The sequence below is a fragment of the Xenopus tropicalis genome, chromosome 8 (assembly GCF_000004195.4).
Source record: "Xenopus tropicalis strain Nigerian chromosome 8, UCB_Xtro_10.0, whole genome shotgun sequence".
Lineage (NCBI taxonomy): Eukaryota > Metazoa > Chordata > Amphibia > Anura > Pipidae > Xenopus > Xenopus tropicalis.
In genome coordinates, this window is record NC_030684.2 from 82018838 (window position 1) to 82043981 (window position 25144).

A 25144-nucleotide genomic window follows, 5' to 3' on the forward strand; every position below is an offset into this window, starting at 1 on the left:
ATACACATACTCACACACACATATATATATATACACATATACACACACATACTTACACACACACATATATATATATATATATATATATATATATATATATATATATATATATATATACATACACACATACTCACACACACATATATATATATATATATATATATACACATATACACACACATACTTACACACATATATATATATATATATATATATATATATATATATATATACACACATACTCACACACATATATATATATATATACACACATACTCACACACATATATATATATATATATACACACATACTCACACACACATATATATATATATATACACACACATATATACACATACACTTGCTCCCAGCCCCACTCTCTCCCCTGCCAGTGAGCTCCAGCTGAGCACTCTCCCCTACAGCCCGTACGGCTCCCTGCCATTGGCTGCGCTGCTGTCACCCGGTTGGGTATAAAGGGACCTGCTGAGGCTTCGGGAGCAGTGAACACTGGGACCAGAAAGGGGCCAATATGACTGGGAGAGAGGGCCCCCCCGCCCCAGTTCGTAGCACGGGATTTGGCATCCAGGAGATCTTGGGACTCAACAAGGAACCCCCTACACCCTCCCAAAGGCACCTGCACCCTTTATCCCCTGGAACCCACCTGCTGGCCGCCCGCTCTGGGCTGGGGCTTCTGGCAGCCGGAGGGATCCCCACCTTCTACACCCAGCCGGGGTTACTACTGGGGGACCCCCCGGGGCCAAGAATACAGCAGACGGGTCAAGAGGAGGGAAGCAGAACCTGCAGTTCAGGTAATGGGGCATCTGGGCAACAGGTTAAATGGCACAACTTAATTCTCATGCGAATAGTATTAATTCTAACACACAGCAATGCACAGCCCTAGCACACAGTGAGCTACACAATACTATACAATGCACAATATTGACACTACCTACCCTACTACTCCACCGCACTAATACAAAATGTTTAACTCTCATACACAACACGAAAGAACAGAGAATAAATTGAATACAAAGCACCTATTACTGTAGAATACTACACAATGCACCACATTAGTATCAATTAACAGCACTTCCAGGCGATGCACACAACGAAAAGCAGAGATTCCCCTCACAACAGGTATGTACAACCGCTGCGCTGTTCTTACCTACCCAGATATTACCTTGTCTTAGCTTTATTGTGGTTGGAAAATAAAGACACAAGCTTTGTGACATAGCAGGGATTTTATTTGTCTCAGCACCACACAATAACACATTTGATACATCACTGAGCAAAGATGATTTTTACAACAGGCATTGTGTTACCCAGGGCTGGGCACAGCGTGGGCATGGCCGGATTGCTGCTAGGCATTATAACTTAATTATGTCGAGCTTATTGAAGAGGTATAGGTAGTAACTTGTTGGGCTCAGTATGGAGTAACATAACTACTGCGGTAAAGCTCAGCCCCTGCGGAACGTGGGGTAAAGTATCTCTATGTTTGTAGCTCGAAAAATTAATACACTTACCATGATCGCACTGCACCCCAATAACACCAAGACCCCCCTCCCCAACACGGATATTGTGACACATTTTGTATGTTTTTCAAAGTGACCCCTGATCTGTCTTTAGGCCAATAAAGGAAAGGCAATGAGAATCTCCCTTTATCCAACAAATATGCGCTATGTCTCTGGTGAAGCTGAAGCAGCAAGATACAACCAGACAGAGAGCAACGAGATCTCTCCCAGAGTCACTGCAATACTCAATAATTAGTCATATTTACATGGCTCAGATTTTATTAAAACGAATAAAGAATAATCCGGCCTATGGAATCCAGTGTTCGTACCCAGTACAGGTACCAGGGCTAAAATTGCCAGTCAATTAATGCCACAAATACATGTATTTATTCAGATATATATTAGTATAGAAGAATTATATTTCCCCCCTACTCAGGTAAAACGGTGAAAGGGAATATTTCGTCCCTTTGTAAGAAATCATCCTGCAGCAAAGGCAAATTCTGTACATACAGAATAGAGGTTAGGGAAAATAATTCTGTTCTATTTCTATCTGCCATCCGATAGGGATTACCCCCCAGGCATAAATACCAAGGAAAGGGCCCAACTGACAGTTCTTTTGCATAAACATCTACATATCTAAACACTGACAAAAATAGATCTGGTGTGTTTGTGTTTGATCATTTGTTACTGGTCTAGTGTGTTTCCATTTATTTACCCTTTTCCCACAGGAGCCCCTAACATTGCGATGTGTCACGCAGATCCAGGGGTCACTGCCTCTTTGGGGATCTTAATGTGGGCATCACTGCTCCTACTGGGAATATTTACATTGCTGTAGTATAGAAAGGGGGGGCTTATGTCTGCCAGCCACACCCTGAACCCAAGGAAAAACTACCAAGAGCTAAGAGACAGGGTGTACCCGCTGCTGGGGCTAACTGGGTCAGTTAATAGTGACAGGTTGCCAGCATGCCTATCAGGTGGAAACCTCCTCTCCAGAGGGGACTAAACACAGTGAGTGGATATTTCTTCCTACTCTTTATTGATACTGTATGTACAAAGCACATGGAATAAAACAAATAAGCGCCTGTATATGTATTGCGATTAACAAACAGTGGAAAGAAATATCCAGACAACTACAAAATGGCACATATTCCACAAGGTGCAATGCAGCCGTTATATACCGACTTGTTGCGTTCACTCCCGGCCCCCAGCGCCTAGACGCTTTTGTAGCCGCTTATCTTAAGTGCAGGAGCTGCTACTAAGCGCACAGACAGCCTGGAAAGTGACAGCTTGGCCGCGACTTTCTAGTTCTTGTGTCAGTGATTTGTAATGGCATTCTGATAATTCATTTTGGGATTCTGTTCTTTGGCAGCAACCAAATAGTCATCCTGGTACAGGTTTGTTACTGTCACTCTGTTATATCATTTCTAATGCTTACCATGCAGTTATTTTACCAAATATTATTATAATGCTTGGTTTAATGCCCAACATAATAAACCTCATTAATAATTATACATTGCCATAAAAACATAAATACCGCGGAGATATGGTTGCTTTGAGAAAGAGGGCATACATTCTTCCGAAGTGCAATAATTAATCAATAGAGGGATTCCATATCTAATAATAATAGTGGTATCCCAATACCTATTATTCCCAGACCTAATACATTATATTACAATGTTTATTTATGAGTGACTAAAAGTATAATTTAAAGGAAAACAATTCTACTTATAACAACAAAAGAATCAATTTGCTACAATAGAATATTGTATTCGATATATATATATATATACACATACACACAAACTAATAGAACTGAATAATACTACACTTTTTTAAATAATGGTTTAACAAACAAATTATATGTTTAAGGCAATAGGAATAATATAAATATGACTCTGTTGGTTCTATTCATTCTTTTCCTTTGTCTCTAATGATACAATAAGGATATTGTATTAAGGAATTAGGGGGATACTCGGAAAAGTCTTCTGATTTTTCTCATGCTGCCACACCAGTAGGCTAATACAGTACCAACCATAAATCTTTTTGTGTTTTGCAAGGGATTATAGTGCACACATGTTACCTGTATGCGATCTTCCACTCTCAAAGGTGCTGCTGCTACAATTCGCAGTTCTACATCTGGGCAAACAGCTTTGCCGCTAAATACACGAAATAAACAGAAATAATCTGCAATTTCTCTGGCAAAACCTAGGACCATTTATATCCTTTCAGTGAACCCACAGGAGGATTAAAGTTCCATCCGCAAAATGGGGTCAGTTCACTTACAGCACATTCCCTGAATCCTCTGCCTGGAATTGCTCGGCTAAACAGCCAGATTTCTCCATTTTAACATACTGAGCATTCAACTACCCAAATATTGATCCACTTTAAACGGGAAGTTCACCTTTTGATAAACTTTCAATATGTTATTGATGGCCCTATTCTAAGTGACTTTTTTCTGTCTTCTTAGTCGGCCTCATTCCAGCCTGCCTCTGAATATGCGACCAAAAACATATCTAATATGAGGCTTAATTTTTAACATTAATCTTATTTTTTATTCAGTTCCCGTGTTATTCATACTCTTCTGACTGACTGGTTACTAGGGTAATTAAGTCCTAGCAAATAGTGAGCATTTACAGTTCCAAGCCTAAGAGAATTGAAGTGAAGGTGAATCACCCCTCTGAATATGGGTTCAGGTAAGTTGAACATGGCTACAGGTGCACAGTCCCTTCTACCTTTATTCGTGCAAATCTAAGACAAAGAATGTAAACAAGTTATAAAGTGGTTCTGTCTGATGGAGATTTTGGGAGAATCCACAGGAACAGCCCCTTTGAGTTAATGTAAACCTAAACCTAATATTTACCTACTGAAAAAAAATTAAATTCTAAGCAACTTATTAAAGTTTATTAACTACAAATGTTCAATGATTTTAACTTTTTTTTTTATACATATGGTTGCTATTCAAAGCTATTCTGGTTGCCCCTTAATATTCTCTGCCCTGATGGTTTTGGCTTCAAGCCAGATGATTAGCAGACCTGTGAAGGCATTGTGGGAACTGGAATCTTGGCTAGAGGAGTTTTGATTTCTGCTACATTGTTTCAAGAGCTAGAACCAGCAGTGCAGAAAGGGATATACTTTAAATTGCAAAAACATTAGCACATACCTTAAAACCACTGAACATTTTTTGTTATTTTTTTTTTAATTAACGTTGTTAAAAGTAAAATATATTTATTTACCAAGATTTTACAAAGTTTACATTGCCTACATCCCCAAGGGAGCAGCTATTGGTTTGTGTAGGTTTCTATATGTGGCTGTGCAGCCTGGGAGTATGGCATTGTACCCTATGGCAGTACCATGGCGCTGATTGTGCCGGGGGTGCGGCTGCTAAGTGCAAAATCATCTTCATAATGGCTTATAAAATACTGTTCTTAGGGTTAATAATAGTAACAGTCTCCCACGTACTCTAATGGTTCCCAGTTTAGGATTGGTTACTAATGTTTACTATTTTGGTGGTATACATAATATAAATTAATTGGCTAGAGGAGTGTGGTATCCTAGATTCATGATAATTAATTACCGTTTAATAGTATTTGAGCTTATAGTTACGCATTCTGATATATATATATGGAGCAGGGAACTGAATTGCCCCATTTGCTTTTACATTGTAATACAGTAGGAAGAAAAAATGTTTGTTCGTCTTAGAAAATCTGCATTTATCTATTATTATATATTATTATATCATATTATTATAATCGAACAAAGCAAATGTGACAAACTATAAGGGTATAAAGAGACAGTACATACTGGCTGCACCACTAACCCATTTGCGATCCAGGGACTATTCAGTCCAGGCTGGGGTTGTGGCACACACTTGGGCACCGATCATTTTTGCAGTCCCTACAGAAATAAGCAGTGCCAGGTTGAATTTAGTGTATTTCGTGTACTTGGCATAGATTGGGCTACAAAATATCCCAAAAAGGAAACTCTGCCTTTATGACTCAGTATTTCTGTATCTTCTTTGTATATTCATTGGCAATTGCATAGTTAATACAAAGCGCAGAAATGTGGCAGAGAATTACAACTGAATTACAATTTAATTACGATTGTTTGAATGTAACCACACGAATTACCTGCATCGCCGAACTGTATTTTGTGTTTTTGCGTAAAACCTCGGCTTTAATGATATATCAATATGTGTCCGGACAATTGCACACAAAATTATCCAGCATTTGGTAGCATTTAACAAAGATTTGTCTCTTTTACTGTTTATGTGTGTATATTACATGATAAAAAGGTTATATATATGTTAAAGGCACTAATACATTTTTATGATTTTTGGAGATAAGTCTTGTGAGTGCTGAATCCTTGTGATGTCTAAGGATAATGTCGCACAGCAGAAATGTCAGCACATTGCAGGGAGAGCAGCATCATGTATGTGTAGTTGTCCCCTAACAAATCCAGCAGTACATCTGCACGACACTGCATTCATATTGTGCCAGACAGGGTAGTTGCTACCAAACCCTCCGACAATTTCCTGGTCTCACCTCCTTCAACAATTGTTTGCCAAAGCCCAAGGAAAACCAGCATTACAGGGTGTGAATGAGCAAGGTTTTCGGCTAAATAAAACAAAGAGACTAGATACAGGTAATATAATCACAAGATTGCCACTTATTAAAAAAATTCTCACAGTTCTGGAAAGGAACCGCTGGTTCACCCTTGGAACCTATTTTTTTCCTCTCTGTATGTTCCTTTAAAGAAGCCACACACGATACAGGAATCTCTTGTCCTAACATAATAGTAATGCTGAAGCCTGGTCTTGTGTCTCTCAGGCAGGTAGGATAGGGCATCATTTCCAATATGCAGGTTATGAATAGGTTCTGCTTATAAAACATTCTCATCTAGTTATTAGATGCTGGGAATATTAGCATTCTGGAGAGTGAATGATTATACTTCTTCCTAATGCTGGCTAGTAATTTTAATTCATATTATTATTTTTTTTTTGTTAGATATTAATGGTAATTCAGTATTAATGTGAGTTAATACCAAATATAAGGGGCTATTTTCTTGTTATATGATTGTATAACAAATTATTCTTCTCTTGTGATTTCTTGATTAAATAATTGTTTCCTGTTATTATTTTGGCTCAATTACAGCAGCAGGGATAGAACAGCAATGTGTGTACCATATATTCTAGTCTTTATTTCTTGAGTGTGCCTTGAGTCAGGTTAAAGTGAAAGCCTCATTTGTCTGTTTGTGTGGGGTTTCCTTTTTATTTTCTTTTTGAAACATGCTACTATGCTGTTAAATAAAGGAAAGGTTAACTAGGTTGCAAAGGTCACATGTTATGTACAGTAATTTGCATGTGTATGTACTGATAAAAAATAGTTGTTTGTAGAAAAAAAAATCTATGCATGCTCAGTTTCATGGAAAATATATCCTAGTTGGCTTAGGCACTATCCTCCGACAGCAAAAGAGCTCTGTAATCTATCTGATCACTGGACTTGCTACCCCAAGGAATGCTATTATAAATACTAGGACTGATGTAGTAAACAGTGTCCCAGCTCCCAATCCAGTTTCATCTGTTTCATTTCTTTTCTTAAATTTCCATCATAAATGATTTTGTACTTGCTCTGTGTGTGACCAATATGAGTTCCAATGCTCTTTATAGGGTGTGTCCATGGTTTTATTGAATACAGTATCATTTCTGCCTTCAGTAGACAACAGTTGTTGAAATGATGTGTATAATTAATTGTAAGCCAATTATTGGGTCACAAAGCTGGCTTACAGACCTCATCTGAGTCCCCTGAGGAAAAGCTTAAGAAAGCCTGATGGTAATAGTAAGAAAAAATTCTGGGACCTTATTAAATTCCAGTGGAAATACCAGATTTGGTACATCGCTAATAAACTGCACATTAACTATGATTTTTTAAAATATAATTTCGGTAGTGTGCAAATCCAGTAGCACATAGATGTGTAGTAACTGTCATACTGGCCCAAACTGCACAGTCTCCATATAAATATTTGTAAACAGGGCCAAACAGCAGGTGGCACTCAAGTTACACCTTTATAATATTAGCAGCGTAAAAACTGCTCATAGCATTATGTATATTAAAAAATCTCTGAGCACTCTGAACAATTTTAAATTGTTATATGATTAATTAAACATTTCGTTTGGTTTCAAGTTGTTCACTGCTTATATTTTAAATGTGTAACAGGATCACCCTCTGCTGTTGTGTCCATGCGCATGGGGATAGAATGGGGGAAAAAAATAATTAACTTGAGAAAAAGTGTCTTCTGAGTTTTCCCTGCTCAGTTTTATCCTTCAATATTACAGAAGCAATACAACTAAACATAGATAGAAGCACAGGGGACTTTTCCTGCCCTCCTGAGACAGAGGGTGCTCCTTTTACACATTTAGGATTTCAATAGTGAACAACTGGTTTTATCTATACAACTACAAACAGAAGAATTCTATTATTTTGTGCCTAGGGTTTCTAGGTGTGCCGGGCTGCTGTTCATAGCTATAGATTGTTATCATGGCTGATCTCATTCTATGGGGCTGCTGATGAAATCTGCAACTTAACCACTCCTTTTCTAGGTCCTGATTCACAACCATGTGCTACTAAGATGTGCTTATGATCTGGGCAATGGCCATTTACAAGTGGTGTAGCATGCCTGGAGGTGAATATGAGCTTAGCTCTCATCATGCTTACAAGCATGATGAAATATCATATAAATGTTTTTATTGAGGTTTACAATAAGTAAAGTTATAATAACCTTTGTTTTATTCTTTTGCAGACTCAGAAGATGTTTCTTCCAGTGACAGAAAACTTCCCAAATCCCTCAGCCAGAGCAAAAAACGCAAGAAGAGGCGGCACAGGTACCCCAACATCATGTTTGAGGGGAATAGGCCCAAAATAAAGTTCGGCGTTTTCACAGGGAATAAGGGAGCCATCAGATCATTCAGGTCAGATGATCTATATGACAAGAAGCATGCTGAGTAGACTGTATATTATATGGAATGCTACAGAAAACAACATGGCATATATTTTATTTTTATATATGTAGAAGCCCATGCCATCTCCCCCAAGCTGTTATTAGACTACCATCTACCTTGTTTCTTTTTTCAATTCAAAATGGTGTGCCCTTCAAATCAAACACAGGCTTAATTGTACAGCAACTGTACTTAATTGGTCATTGCACAATAAAACATGTTTCTCCAGGACGGGTATCCCACCAGCATTGCTTATATAAGGCTTCCGTTAGACTTGCTAGATTGCAACTATTAGCTAATTAATGTTCTATTTGTATTATTCTTTATTGCCAAACTATGTATTTGCAGAACTGTTTCTTCAGGAGGGCTGTTTTCTCCTCAGTATGTGAATGCATCATCCCTAATTCTACTGTCTGCTTAAAGGAACAGTAACACTAAAAAATGAAAGAGCTTTAAAGTAATAAAAATATAATGCACTGTTGCCCTGCACTGGTAAAACTGGTGTGTTTGCTACAGTAACACTACTATAATTAATATAATAAGCTGCTGTGTAGCCACGGGGGCAGCCATTCAAGCTGGATAAAAGGAGAAAAGGCACAGGTTACATAGCAGATAACAGATAAGCTCTGTAGAATACAATAGTGTTTTATCTGTTATCTGCTAAGTGCCTGTGCCTTTTCTCCTTTGAATGGCTGCCTCCATGGCTACATAGCAGCTTATTTATATAAATTATAGTAGACTTTCTGAAGTAATCACACAACTTTTACCAGTGCAGGGCAGCAGCACATTATATTTTAGTTACTTTTATACACTTTCATTTTTTGGTGTTACTGTTCCTTTAATAGAATTATTGACTGTGGCCTTAAAATACAAGTTGCACATATTTACTGTATTTTCACTTCCCAAAAGGATATGTTTAAAATGTTGAACCATCATTGTGAAGGTATTGTTTTATTGTAGGTGTGAAAAGCAAATAAGTGCTTTTAAAAAGTATTGTGGCTTTCCAACATCTCACTCCGAAACCAAAGGTTTTAATATGAAGTGTGCCCACCCTTTGCTGCAATAACAGCCACTACTCTATTTCCATTCCAATCTCAGTCAACCAATTTTGTTTAGACCACAATTTGTACACAGATTTATTATCATGCTAAAACAGGAAAAGGCCTTCACAGATAGTTGCCACAAAGTAGGAAGTGCTCCTTTCTTTCAAATTAACTGTGGGCCCTAGCCCTATGAAAAACAGCCCCAGAATATTCTTCGTCCACCTCTTCCTCCACCAAAACAGATGATATTATGCATTTAGACAGGTTGTGCTCTCCTGAAACCCACCAATTTGAAACTTATCCCTTACATTTCTAGACAGATTTATCATCCAACACTTAAGCTGCACGTAGTAATGCTGGACACACGTGCAGCTGCTTGTTCATGAAAATTCTTGTTGTTGAGTCTCTTCTTGTGCTGACATTGCTTCAGAGGCAGTTTGGAACTTGCCTAAGGAGCAGCTTCAGCAATCAGTGGTCCCTTCCTGTGGGAATTTCACAGTCAGTGGCGCTGCTGCAATCAGGGGAGTTGGGAAACTTGCCTCATGTGGCAGTGCCCCCAAGGTTACTAGGGGCAGCAAAACAGCCACTCCTGGTAACTTTAAGAGCCATATTTCCAGTTTTTGCTCATAGACATTTACATCACAATTACTGCCCTAATGCAACTTTTCTGCTATCATCAAAAAACAAGTAGGAATAGGCAATCCTTCAGCCACATTCTTCAACTGTTAATCATGGGGGTTGACTGTGTTGCAAAATAATTCCCACAATGCTATTATATTGGAAAGTATGTGATTTCTCTGTGTACTCTGCTTGGTGATAGGTTGATGTTGGATATTGAATGGATACATGGATATGCCCATATGTCCATTCCTGTTGTTTTGCAGTTTTACTCCTATTTGCATTCTAAAGATCTCCCAAAGGTGTTCCAATAGTGGAAAATGGCCAAACAGTTGCACAGGGGTGGGAGAATTGTGCAATTCATGATAAACAAGGGCGTAGACTACCTCTTTAATTTTAGGGTTTTGGATGAGTTCCCATAAATATTTTTGCTGTGAGGCCATAATAATAATGGTGATAACTGTTGTTTTTGCCTGTTACCTGCTAGAGAACCATCATGCATCCCAAGTATATTTGTATTGCTCTCTCCCCTGACTCTAGATTGTTCTACATGACCAATTTTTCCCCTTATGACAACACATGAGAGTTGCATGAGTTTTTTTTCAGAGTAGTCTAAATTGTCAGCTTTCATTTAAATACAAACTAATCACTAAAATGCATTGAAATGAACATCCAAGAGATTCAAGTTGGCTAAATAGTCAAACATTAATGCTGGCAGTCTGAATCCCACTCGGTGGCAGAATCCAGAAATGTTGTACATTTGGAAGTGATTTGGAGGTGTGGATCTTATGTATCTGAGACTACAATGTGGACATTTCCCTCTGCATATTCCAATTGTTCAATGTGTTTACCCCTACATGCTATGTCAGTGCTGTCCTCTGTGGTGCCGAGGGCAGGAATTTTTCCAGCCTACGTGGTGGAGGGCCGATAATGGAAGCCAGCTTTGACCACTCCCCTTTTTAAACCACACCCACTTGAAACTACACCCATGTTATCACATGACCATACCGATATTAATGGCGGTAGTACAGCAAAAACCTGCCATACTCAGCCTTCTCTACCCTGTCTGTGTGCCATACTCTGCCTGCCCTACCCTGTCTGTGTGTGCCATACTCTGTCTGCCCTACCCTGCCTGTGTGTGCCATACTCTGTCTGCCCTACCATGCCTGTGTGTGCCACACTCTGCCTGCCCTACCATGTCTGTGTGTACCATACTCTATCTGCCCTATGCTGCCTGTGTGTGCCATACTCTGTCTGCCCTATGCTGCCTGTGTGTATGGCACACACAGGCAGCATAGGGCAGGCAGAGTATGTACCGCTCCTACAGTCTGTCTGAGGTGTGAACAGGTGAACAATGTGGGTGATTACAGTCTGAGCCTGAGGTGTGAACAATGCAGAGGGTGAACAATGTAGGGATTCAAAGGTGTGAATAGTACAGGGGATTATATTTTTAAACAATACAGGGGTTTACAGCCTGAATCTGAAGTGTGAGCAATGCAGGGGGACAGTTAATCTCAGTACTGATACCATTTAAAGTTTACACAAAGGTAAGCCATCAAAGCAGCCAGACAGGTGGGGGGCCACACAGAGGGGGATTGGCCCGCGAGCTGCCAGTTGGACAGCACTGTGCTATGTGATTGGCGACATGTACTGTTCCTTGCTAGTATTGGTTTGCTATTAGGTCTAGGGATCTGTGCAATGTACAGTAGCTGTATGTATTTCCAGGTAAAGTGTATGTTACCTGAATTCTGTGCCTTCCCAAGCTCTAGTGCAGGGATCACCCACCTTTTATACCTGTGAGTAACATTCAAATGGAAAAAGTGTTGGAGAGCAACATAAGCATGAAGAAAGTTCCTTAGGTGCCAAATAAGAGCTATGATTGGCTATTTGGCAGCCCCCTATGTGGACTTGTAGTCACAGTAAACCTGATTTTTATGCAACCAAAGCTTGCAACCAAGCAAGGAATTAAAAAATAAGCATCTGCTTTGAGGCCACTGGGAGCAACATGTTGCTCCTCAGCCACTGGTTGGGGATCACTGCTCTAGTGCATCACTATGTGCTCTAATCATGTTATAGCACACTTTGTTTGCACACACAGATCCTGCCTTTATATACAGTCTGCCTTTACATATACACCATGCGTTTTACATGTTTATTGAATGCTGTTTGGCTGGTAAAATTAATTCATGATGCCCATTATTTTACAGTTTGGTTGAACAGGCAGATGTGTTTGTGCCCAGCTTTAAAAAAGAATGGCTCAGAGGAGCTTAAAATATATAAAATTAGTGTCTATTAAAAGATTACAACAGTAGCACAGAGAGTTACGTAAAGATTTTAATATCTCAAAAGTGTAAATTTTAAGTTTTTATATGAAATCAGTTATTTGAGAATAACTTTGCTTCAGAATGTAAAATATTGAATTTTGAAGCATAATTTTTTTTATGCTTAAGCGTATGAAGAATGCTTACCCATGCAGGATTATAGCAGTACCCCTGATGATTAAGTAGGAATTTTCTAGCTGAGCTCACCCTGAGATACTGAAAATCCTTTGAATGCAATACACAGATTTTCCCTAAAAGATGCCTTTTTCATTGAGTACAGTTGTACTTACTATTTTATACAATAAACACAGTTTTATTGCAAAAGTGCAAATACATTTTTAGGGTTACTGCAAATAAACTCATCGACATGTATACTTGTTCCGTAGCAAACTAAGTAAGGTTTCTAAATAAATGGGGGGGGGGGTTTAGACTTAGCTAATTAATATAATTTTGTGTGTGGTATTACTAATGCTTATGGTCTATTTTTTTTTTATTTACTTAATATAGCCATACCCATAAGGATATGGAAGGGGAAAGGGAGATAGGGTTGGCCGAAGGAACAGGGAAATGGAGTTGGACACAATTGTGCTTCTGTTAAAGGGACAGATAAAGTCGCTTTATCATTGGTTCTGCCATAGGTAGCGAATGAAAGTCCTTTTATTCTGGTACACCCCATGACCCTGTGTTATTTTCCACCTGCTACATTATCATGTCACACTAGTACTGTGCCACATTAACAAGCTGAAAATGCATCAGAACATGTTTTCTATATAAGATGTAATTTTTTTAGCCGTATTATGCAAAGTGGTTGCATACTTTCATTAGCCAGATGTTATTTGTGTGGTACAGCAGCAGAGACAGCAGATCCAGTGGCTCCTGGTTTGCGTGTGTGTGTGTGGGGGGGGGGGGGGGTAGTGAATACAGATAGATCATCTTTTCAAATGTTTGTCCTGTTAGTATAAGATTGAATATTTACAGTGTTTTCTATGGAGTAAGACTGAGTGAGACAGGTGGCAATTTAATAAATATACCAGAAAAACCCAAGGGTCATATTCACAGGGTTCACAATAATTTTTCTCCATTATTTGCTGTATTGCTAGAAGGATTATCTGGGGTGTGTGAATGGTTCATAGCCAACAGTGTGTGTGTGCTGTACATTTCTTTACACAGATTGTTATTGCTCTCCAGGACAATTTTCACTTCTTACCAATTGGAAGAACTTGAAAAAGCATTTAATGAAGCTCATTACCCTGACGTCTATGCACGAGAAATGCTGGCCATGAAAACTGAGCTCCCGGAGGACAGAATTCAGGTATGATGATTTATTTTGGGTCAGTATTGCCGATTTAAATGGTAAATTTGAAAACAGTAGGAGGGCAGAGCCTAGGTTGCTGCATTCATTTTTATCTGCCTTCAAAATTACATTTGGGTTATATTCAGAGAATTTGTATGATTATTCTGCCTTGGACACTTGGACCATGTGTTACATGGTAGGTTTATCAGTTTGGGCTGCTTATCATTCTTTTTCTTATTCCTGACTGGGAGTAAAATCTCTACACACACACAACATACAACACGGCCACCAGTTTACACTACTTTGTATTGACTGACGTAGCCTCAGCCTCAATACCACAAATGTTAAAGGCACACTTATTATTATCTGATTGCATTTATCTATGGTAAAATAATGTGTTCTAATTTGTATTTTTTGTAGTTTTGTGGTGCTTTGTACAAGGTTAAAGGGACACCAGAACCTATAAACAAAATGTTTCCCCACACCGATAGGCCACCTTTAGCTATTCTGTTTCTGCACCACCCCATATCCTCAATAAAACAGACAGTAAGTCATATAGCTGGAATCTGTACTCAAAATGAAACAAAAGTTGGTGCCACCCCCAACCTAAAATAGCCTATGACAGACTATTAGGGCCAGAACTAGCAGTAGATCGTAGAGATAAACACAAAATTACAATAAAAAAAAAAGAAGTATCTTAATGTCCATTTCCCCAGTGAAACTTACAGTCTGATTGTGCTGCCACAAGCCCCCAGCTGCACTCACAAAAAGGTGTCAGATTGGGGCAAGCGGGGCCCAACAAAAAGCCCACCACTCTGGGCACCTCCTCCAAGCACACTACCCCACCACCAACCCCCAGCTAAGGAAGCCCCCCCCCACACATTGATAACTGCAGCCACCAGCATGAAGATTACTGCTGACAATTCTGACATATTTCAGACCCTCTCAAGCTACACTATCCTGTCTGCCAATGTGACCTGGCCAGTGAGGCCTAACAGGACTGTGTTTTCTCCCAGTGCCCCACTGGGCCAGTCTGACCCATAGTCATACCAACCAACTTGTCCTGATGACCTTCTGCACTCAACACTAAAATGTTTCTCAAACTTAATTAAAAAAGTAGTTTTTGGCAGAGAGCCCAGAATACTTAACAAGCTACACCTGTACTTTGTAACTAATAAGCTAAACAGGTCTCTTGGGAGAACGGAGACTTGCAGCTTAAAGGGAAATTTCACGTTTTTTAGCAAAACTGTAAGAACACATAAAACTAGACCCCAAAACCCCCAGAAATGTGTTCAAACTTTAAATAACCTTCCAAATTTAGTAAAATGGTGATATTTAGGGGGTGGTCACAAAAATGGGAGTGGTCAAAAAAATTGCTGTGCTACGTGCAGCATTCTTTTTGTCCCTCTTTACATTTTTCAGATGTTGGGAGATATGCCAAAGACCCCTGGTACAGCTAACCACTGTGCTGCGTTGTTAGTGTTTTGCATTTAATAGGGAAGCAATGCCAGCTACTGCCCATGCTCCCTATTTTAGACACATCACTGCTGTGGGAACAGTTTAATGAAATTAAATGTCTGGAGTGGGCTGATTTTATGATTGTAACAAGTACATGGGCATGAGTGCCAATATGAAGTCAGGAGCCAAAAATATTCCTGCATTTGGGCCTTTTACGGTCTTGTTTTAATACTGGTGTGGTTTATAAAATGTTGGCTGTTGGTGTAGTTGGACCTCTATTGTTTGAATTTGCATTCTTGTATATTAAGTGAACAAGATTCAACTGAATGGGTTCATATCTGGATATTTAAGTACTGTATGTTGTATATAGTATATGAAATATGGATTCCACTGTTTAGCACAGCCAGGTAAATAGAGATAAACACAGCATACATGGGTGAGTTGATTAGGCCAGGGGCAAAATTGACTTTACATTAGTTATAGAAAGTAGTACAGTCCAACCAATATCTCTTGAGCTGTTGTTGAACTGCAGCTTGTAGCCTGTACAGTTGACCTTATCATATTAATATTGCGGATGGCCAGTTTGTGCTTTGTGCAATAGCTTTCCATATAATAAAAGTGGCTTGTTAATTAGATGCTATTGCAGGGCTCTTTTGGATTGCAGTGGTTGTCACAATGTTATTGGAGTGTGCGGAGATTTTAACGTTTACAAAAATCTGTTCCAATCCCTAATGGTTTCCCAAATCCCTCTGTGTCCTCAGACTCTGCCAGTGACCCAACCAACACAGCTGCTGATTGAAATCGCTTGTCATCACTCAATGAGATATCAGAGCATCTCGTTAATGTGCTAATGACCTCATGATAATCTGATGTCTGATGAGACAAGAGTTCCCCCTCCCCGTCCCAAGTAATTAGTTAAATGGGAGGAAATGTTTTGTTGAGGAACTGCTGGAGATAGAGGACTAAGCGCAGTATTAATTAGCATGGGTCAATGCTGGGTCCCAGAGCTGAGAGGATTTAATTTCCCGAGGCACTTCAGGAGCATTGATTCATCTTGAAATTAAGTGATTTTTCAATCAGCTTTCTGCAAGGACAGGAATCATGATGCTCCAACCCCTCATCTTCAGCCGATACAGAATAATGGAAAGAAAACGGCAAAATTCTCATAGGACTAAATGTATCTTACCTGGAATAAGTCAGAAAAATCTGAAAATTGGCTTTTCATTCCTTGCAAGGCCTAGCATCCTCACTTTTCTTTTACAGAGAAAATCACAGTTTTCTGTTTAGAACACTAATTGAACTAAGCAGAGAAATGACGAACCTCTGTAATCACCCACTGTGATTATCCCAGAATATCTGTAACACCCTATTGGTGTGAAAACTCTGCACTTATAATAAATATATATACAATATATAATCATGCAACAAGGCTTTAAGGAATTTAATTTTACAATTATTAATTTAGTCATACACAGACCCATCTTCCATGGTATCCAACCAACTGACCCACAGGCTGAACAGGCTGTGTATGGACACATGCATGGTCATCTTTTATTGCTCTGCTCATCAGGGCTGACAGCCTTAGCTAGCGGGTAACTGCAGGAAGTGGAGAACTGTAAGTCTCTTCACTTCCTCATCTGCCAGTGCAAGGGTGTACTGACCAAAATAGTGCATTGGCAGATCAAAATGTACGAAAAGAGAGATCATCTGCAATCTGACAACATTTCAGATTAGTCTGTGGATGAGGAACACATGCAAGCATTGTAACAAAAGTGCCCAGGAGAAAAAAAAACTTTGTATGAGAGAGGCATGGTTTTCACCTATCCTCTTGGTAAAACAGCACCAAGTAGCATATACCTAGGAAAGAAACATTTCCTCTTTACAACAGAGCAGGAGAAAAGAGAAAATCTAATGAGAAGCTGGAGCAGCATTTTTGGTATCTGAATGATAGAAAGTGGCGATTGTTGGAGCTGTAGGGGTATTAGGGCAGTTAGGAGCGGGCCCTGCGCCACATTTTGAGTTTCTAACTTCCATTTCTGGTGCCTTACTTGGATGATGCTTTTATATTTATCAATCTGTTCACCACAAGTAAATTAACATTTAAAGGGCAAATAAAGATTATGGCTGGAAATGCTGCATTTTATCCACTGAAGGTTCAGCAACCCTATAACAGTAATGATCCCCACCCTGATCATGTTTAGTCCATCTATAGCCTGCCCATGGCACTGTACATGCTCAGTGTTCTTTATGGTTTGTTAGATTAAAGGGCTTATTGTTATTTCATTCTCATGCAGAATGCCCTGGTTTCTAGTCTGCCTCGTAATGTTAAACTGAATTATTGTATTGTAAACTGAACTTGTATTTGAAATTTTCTATTGTATATATGTATATATATAGAGAGAGAGTGAGAGAGAGAGAGCGAACCCAGGGTGGCACTCTGCTTCAGCTCTTAGCTCGGGTGCAAGGTAAATGATTTAAATATCCAAAAAAGACCAGCAACACCAAGTTATATTCCAAAAACAATCAATTGTGTATTAAAAACGCACGAACAGGCTGTTCATGCGTTTTTAATACACAATTGATTGTTTTTGGAATATAACTCGGTGTTGCTGGTCTTTTTTGGATATATATATATATATATATATATAGTGTATATTGTGAGTTCTACACCTTGAATCAGAAAGAAAGAAGATGGGAGCTACTGGGGGAGTCTTTACATAGATATTTACTGCTAAGGGCTCTGGTGCCCTTGGGCTGGTACAAAAGGCCAAATTATATGGTAAAATATTTCTAGACCAATTCTCTGTTAAATTAAAACTCCCCTTTCATTTTAATTCTGTTTTTTAATTTTACATCTCTGTTATCTCAGGAGTACATTGCATCTACCTTTACCTGTATAAATGATGTTGATAGGTCGATAACTGAAATAGCACAGGAGTTTTTTTCCACTGGACTCTAATGGGGATATGTAATAAAAGGCACTCATTTTGCCAAAGTGCACTAACTCATGCCAACTAAACAGCAGGCAGCAAACACCTTACTGGTTTATTACATTTTATTTCATTATATAAAACAGTTATGGACGGACATCTAATTTAACAAGTGTGATCTATATTAGGGCATATAACAGGCATATAACCTAGGCTTAGGAATCAGATTTAAGAGCTTAATACATAAAAACTCGCCCATGTTCTATTCATTCCTATGGGATTTGAAGAAGTGTATTTATCAAATGATGAGTTCTAACTCTCACCCATTGATAAATACACTTCTAAAAATCCCATAGGAATGATTAGAACGTGGGTGAGTCTTTATGTATTAAGCTCTAAACTCACATTTTGATAAATAGGCCCCTAAGAGTTGGAGCGTGCATCTTTTTGAAGCTACTGTGAGCTACGTGTGTCTTTGTTATATTCATGAAGCCTTGCAGGTCATTTGAGCTTTCTTTATCCCAAATTCCCCTGTTTTTAATGCAACAAATCAATGATTACAAATGTCATTTTATCAGCTCTGATATATCAGATAACATACCTAGAAATGAACAGGAATTCAGGATTTTTGCATGTGAATAATGATGTATTTTTTCTTGAGAACGTGATTCCACATAAAGCAGCAATTTTCTGCTATTTACGGAAATTTGTAATTGCGATATAACTACATGATTTTTGATAAACTAATTTAATGCTACAAAGCTCCAGAAAAAGGTCATACAATATACAGCCAGTGATATTCATCCTATATTCAGAAAGTTACAGCTACAGGTGAGCAGTTTACTGGTTAGGCAAAAATCTTGCAATATTATAACTAATACTGCAATGACCTCCCCATGATGTATACATTCCCTAAACCGTTCCATTTACTGGGGGTCAGAATTATTTCATTTAATATGTCTACAACTTTTAAGTGGACAGCGCTAGGTACATTTATAGTTATTACTATATCTGCAAACTCCACTAATGGATGCAATAACACTAACTGACATCTCACCCCACTACTTTGGGCAGGTTTGGTTCCAGAACAGACGAGCCAAATGGAGAAAAAGAGAGAAATGCTGGGGTCGAAGCAGCGTGATGGCTGAATATGGTCTGTATGGGGCAATGGTTCGACATTCAATCCCCCTCCCAGAATCAATCTTAAAGTCGGCTAAGGATGGCATCATGGAGTCCTGTGCCCCCTGGCTTCTGGGTGAGAAATTCATTCCATCATATTTTACTGCATGGCCCAAATGAATATGTACTGTATGTAAACATATAATTTCAGCAGAATTTATGCCAAAAACTACTTACTTATTACTTACTTATACCAATGAACTATTTCATCATCATATATTTATATAGTGCCAGCAAGTTACTTCATCTAAAAACAATTTAATTGTTATTGGTTTATAAATTACTTAACCCATTTTTGTATACATGGTATGGTCTCCAGCAGAACATCACAGGTAATGTGGCAATTCAGGCAAATGCCTCTGAACATGCACAAAAAATCTGAAAACACACGAAAACAGTTTTTTTTAACCTGAACATTAACCTGAAAAAAACCCCACAATTTTTAATCAGATTTATGCAGGAAAATATATTTAAATGCTAGAAAATCTCATATTTGTAAGTCTCTAAACCTAACATTTTTTTTCTCTTGCTGTGTGTCACCGACTGATGTAACCTGGTCTGACATGCCCATTCCAGCATGACTTGGCATACTCAAGTGCCAAACAGCAGGATAGTCTGCTGCATACGCTAGTCTGAGACTGTACATTAAACCTATTTAAAGTATTACATTTATATTTAATATTTCATGGAGGTACAATCGTATATATGTAAGTGGAACTGATGAACCACCTAGAGAAAAACAAAAAAATATTGTTTTCCCCTTCTGTTAGTTTAAAAAAGTTTTTATACCAAAAATCTGATCTTTGCATCTTATTAGCCAGGGCACCATGCTCCCACTGCTGGCATTTCATCTCATTGTAACTGCAGGCACAGTTGGTATTTTACTTCTCAATGCTCCATAGGCCCTGGTGCATGCACAAAGATGCTTTAGGGCATCTAAATTAAATATCATGGTATGCTGCTCTGAACATTACATGCTCTATGTATGCACACACTATACTATTAAGCTTCCCTGCTAAATGAGATATTTGTTAAATGTATATTTTAAAAAACATTAAAAGGTAAGTGAGGAAGTGTATTAAATTGGCAAGTTTATAACAATGTACAACAAAAATAATATGGCAGATGTTACTGACTGCTTAGAACAAAGAGTAAACATAAACCTTTGCAACTACAATTGTGTCACAACACATTTAACTACCCAGGTTATTGCAGCTGTTATTCTTGCACATTGTGTTGCCCCTGCTCTGTGAGCCCATTGGTTGTAATGCCCTTTTTAAGCATCACATTATCTCCCCATCACAGCAGTACAGGTAAGGAAGGGGAGGAGAACAGATGCTTGCTGCACATGGATTTCTAGAGAGGTGGGTGCCCCCTTTCTACATTTCTGGTGCTAAGGGTGGTTTTGTATTATGAAACCTCAATGGAGCAGTATGTGTGTCTGCATGTATGCCTATTTATTGAAAAATGTGCATATTTGATTTTTTTTTATTGTTATAAAATGCAATGGGTGATTGCTTTGTTTTCCCTCTTATCACCCGCCCTACCCCACAATCAACTGAGTTTAATGAGTTCTGTATAAACAGTCCCTTCATTCACCCACCCAAAGTTTTTATCTGTGCACTGTATTCCACCTTCCAGTTTGCAGGAAGTCTCCGTTTCCCCTTTTTAGCTCTAGAAATAAATACACAGTTTCTTAAATTGGCTATTTAACCTAAAATAAGTTTCACTTAAGCAAAGAAAGAATTTCAATTATTTTTTTTTGTGTCTCTATATCTCTCAGGCATTCAATTTACAATGTAGCTATGATTTAGTTACCCTAGCAACCAGTGAGCACGCTTAAAATTAAAATGAAAGTTTAATAGTAGTATAGTATAATATATTAGTATAGTATAATAGTATAAAAAAAATAATAGCATTACAAAATAAGAATAAGACTGAAGCCCAACTGACACTGTTTGGTTGCTGGGGTCAGTGACCCTGACAAGTGTAGGCTGAAGAGAGTCAAATAGTAAATCTTATAATTAAAAAATAACAAACTAACAAAAATAATTAATGAAGACCATTTGAAAGCTGTTTTAACAGATCCATCAATGATATAGTAAATGTCAACCTAAACCTAAATGTCAACCTCAACAGCTTATCTCACAGCAGCCATAAAGCATTTATGAAAAATACAGTAGCCAATTGTGTAACTGCACAACACGGTATACATACAAAAAAAATGTTTACTCTTATACAAAATGCACAAGTACACAAAATCAGAATCAGAGCTGTTGAAAGAAAGCCAGACCCTTTTTTTAGTGGAACACAGCTCTCCTACCTACAGTAAGTGACAGATTTCTGAAATATCGAAATGAAGAATCTTGATGGATTCTCAGCAAATCTATATTTTCCTCCTTTATCATAACTTTCTCATCAGGAACACTTTCCTGTCAGGAATGTTTTGAACACATTCATCAAAGGTTACTTTGGTGTCAAGTTTTCAGAACGTTTTCTACAGCTTGGAGCAGCTGAACTTTATTCTTCTCAGCGGGAGAATAGTGCTCAGTACCATGCATAGAACCATCACCCATCTGAATCCTTGCTCCCTGATGCTGAACTGAATGCAAATAGAACTGATTCAGACAACTACTTACTGTACGGAAAATAAATTAACGGATGTCTGTCACAATTGGTAACAATTATTATCACTTGTAAAAACATATTGAGCATCTGTAAACTGGCATAGAAAATGCATACAGGGAGGAAACCACTAATTGTAGAGGACAGTTGCACCGGCCTGAGCTTTCGGCAAGGAAGAAAGCATTAGTTCTTAATAATAGGCAGGCCCTCACACTCCAGGTATGACTCAAACCAGGCTAATAAGTAATCATTTATTATGAAAAGTCAATACAGCCTTGTATCTAGACTAAAAAATATTTGGTTATATATATTTAAGATATTTATTTTTGAAGCCTCTCCTTGGGTGTTAATGTCTGCCTCTGTTCTACAATGGTAAATTGACCCCTTAATTCATTTTCTTCTCAAAGCTAACTGACTTTAAATAGTATAACACTCTGAAAGAAAGAAACCACAAAAAAACAGAAAAGTAATGTAATTGCAAAAGTGCAAAAGTACATTTCTAACAAATCATTTTTCGGGGTTTAGGTCCCCTTTAAGACCTCTCACGCATAAACAAAATGCAGTAACAAAAATGCAATGGCAAATACTGTAGTGGATATATTTTTTTATTAAAAATATTGAGAAATATAAAACCAAAACTGTCAGTTGCATTTTCACTGTCACTTGGACCAGTACTCGCTCCTCATTTGAGGAAGAAACTAAATATTTATTTCTGTTCTTATATAAATCACATTTTGTACTTATGCACTAGTGATAGTTGTATTATACATATCTATATCTGTGGCTTTGAGAGTCTTCTAGGAAATATTTTGCCAGACTCCTCAGATTTAAGTATACAGACTAAGGGGCACATTTTTGAAAGCATGATGACCACGATTGCGAAAAATTTGTATTTTTTATAATAATAACACGATAATATCGTTTTGTGTCAATTTTCACAAAAACATTGTATTTTTCGCAATGACTACGAACATTTTGGAATTCATTCAAGCTTTGGTATCGAGAGCTGTAGAGGGCTATTGAGTCCTATGGGAAACTTCCAAAATCATGCATGGAAGTTTCAAAGTCAGAAAGGTTTTCATGCCTTTTCCGATCATTCGGATACGAAACCACAATATTTTCGTAGGACCACGACATAGATTTTCGCACAATTTACGCACATCAGAAATTATTGTGGTTACTTCTAATTTTTTACAATCGTGCTTTAAATTGGTGAAAATTTGTGCTATGATGAATGGGCCCCTTAGTCAATAGGCAGCTCTGTGGCAATCAGTATAAGTACTATCACTCTAACAATAATGAACACCATTTTCTATTTTCCCTCTTAAATATTTTAGTTTTACATGATGAATGTATAATTATTGTTTTGTTCTACGCTTTTTCCCTAGCTTTATAATACAGCTACCAATTATGCTTAAAGGGGTTGTTAACCCTGCTGCACTGCACTGCTTAATCAAACTTTACTCGGCTGGGGCTGGACTACAAGTTCCAGAATAATGTAACATATAATGAAGGGTGAGGCATACTGGGAGCTGTAGTCCAGGAACATCAGAGTTGTATTATTAAAGCAATATTGCACAATAAAGCTTTTCCAAAACGTTTCCCCAAGTCTCCACAATCAGCAACTGCTTTAAAATGCAAGAAATCCTCCAATAAGAATCCCAGGTGATTTATGTAAATCTGGCTCCCTGTTCTTTCTTCCTGCAATAGGAGTTGGAAGCATTAAGCACAAGTCTGCCCTTTATTCCCATGTTTGATTCCACTGTAATCACTGTATCCACGGGACAGCATTATATTTGGGTTTACAACCCAAGAGGGCAGTTATTCACCTTTACAATCTCTCCCACATCATCTAATCTTGTTCATGTGTCATAATCCTCTAACAATAAAAGTGCTTGGGGTTGTGGCGAGGTCCAACATTATCTGTACTTGATGGAAAGATAAAAAGGAATCATCCAGCCAGTCCCACTCATTTTGTCTCTTTCCCTACTCCTATTCCTCTTAATTTGCTCTTTGTCTCTACTGTTTTCAGTTCAAGATGGCTTGCAAATGCCCAGACGATTTTCTAAACCAGAATACCAACAATTCTTTGCAGGAATGCACAAAAAGACTCTGGAGGCAGCAGCAGATAGAGTGCAGCAGCCTGAACGAGAGGCACCAGCTCTTCCGAGCCAACCCACAGCCAATGAAAGAAGGGAGCCTGAGCTGTCGGCTCCCATCTCCGAGGAGGAACTAAGAGAGAACAGCATCGCAGCATTACGTGCCAGAGCACAAGAACACAGTGCTAAAGTCCTGAGGAGCACTAACTCTGAGACGTCCGCAAGAAAACATGAAACAGAAAATGTAGAGGAGGAAGAAAAGATTCAGAGAAGTGATTCACTGGAGCAGCAAGAGCCAAAGGTCGGAAAATGAACTTTATCTCAACCAGTTATCCACCCCTGAACTAAGGAGACTTCTCGGGTACAGTGGTAAGGAGAAGGCCAGGGGAGTCCTTTTATGTCAGTTTACTTTACACTGCTGAACTAAACACAGTAAGGCTGTTAGATTCAACATTAAGGTCTCCATCTCAGGACAGATACATTATATATATCACAGCTAAAAGTGGACTTGAGGGAAAAACATGTTCTGATTATATGAACAGCAATAGCCATACTAACCCATATGGGACAAACAATAAAGTCCCAAAAGGTTAGTTATATTCACAAACTATTTTATGTTGGTGAAGTAATGGACTTCCTTATCAGAGTAATGCCCATAATGTGATGCATCCTGCAGAGTCTCTGCTTTTCCCATTACTGTAAATATTGTAAAGATAAAAAGTAAAGGTTTCTTTAGCTTACTCGTGATTGCTGTGCCACTGTCTGTAAAATAAAACATGTATATAATTAACTAACAGTCTCAGTATTGGTTCATGGTAATAAATGCTCAAGAACAAAATACTTTTTCAGCTGGCCCATCTGCAGCAGGTACTGTGTTACATGTCTTTTTTCAAAATGCATCAGTTGATAGAGCTTCTCCAGCAGAATCCTGTATTGAAATCAGTTTTTTAAAAGCACAAAAATATTTTTTTATATTTAATTTTAAAAATTTCTCATAGGGCTAGCCATATTCTTTATTTCCCAGGGTGCCACAGCCATGTGACCTGTGCTCTGATAAACTTCAGTCACACTTTA

General features: G+C 38.3%; 1 protein-coding gene across 6 annotated transcripts; it reads left to right on the forward strand.

Annotated features, from left to right (window-relative positions):
* Positions 1–458: 458 nt before the first annotated feature.
* Positions 459–24861, forward strand: vsx2 (visual system homeobox 2). Of its 6 annotated transcripts, none has more exons than XM_004917048.4 (6): positions 459–810; positions 8308–8476; positions 13674–13797; positions 19242–19422; positions 20652–20710; positions 24067–24296. In XM_004917048.4, exons 1-6 carry the CDS (start codon positions 531–533, stop codon positions 24205–24207), a joined length of 954 nt encoding a protein of 317 aa, XP_004917105.1. In that variant the 5' UTR covers positions 459–530; the 3' UTR covers positions 24208–24296. The 6 variants fall into 6 exon arrangements, with proteins under 6 accessions (XP_004917105.1, XP_004917103.1, XP_004917102.1 ...); XM_004917046.4 differs by having other exon boundaries at positions 462–810; positions 24004–24296; XM_004917045.4 differs by lacking the exon at positions 20652–20710 and having other exon boundaries at positions 470–810; positions 24067–24861.
* The last annotated feature ends 283 nt before the right edge of the window (positions 24862–25144 follow it).

Coding starts and splice junctions, on each gene's coding strand:
- vsx2 (XM_004917044.4), top strand. CDS start 531: ATGACTGGGAGAGAGGGCCCCCCCGCCCCAGTTCGTAGCACGGGATTT. Junction 811..8,307: donor AAGCAGAACCTGCAGTTCAG/GTAATGGGGCAT, acceptor ATTCTTTTGCAG/ACTCAGAAGATGTTTCTTCC. Junction 19,423..24,003: donor CTGTGCCCCCTGGCTTCTGG/GTGAGAAATTCA, acceptor TACTGTTTTCAG/TTCAAGATGGCTTGCAAATG.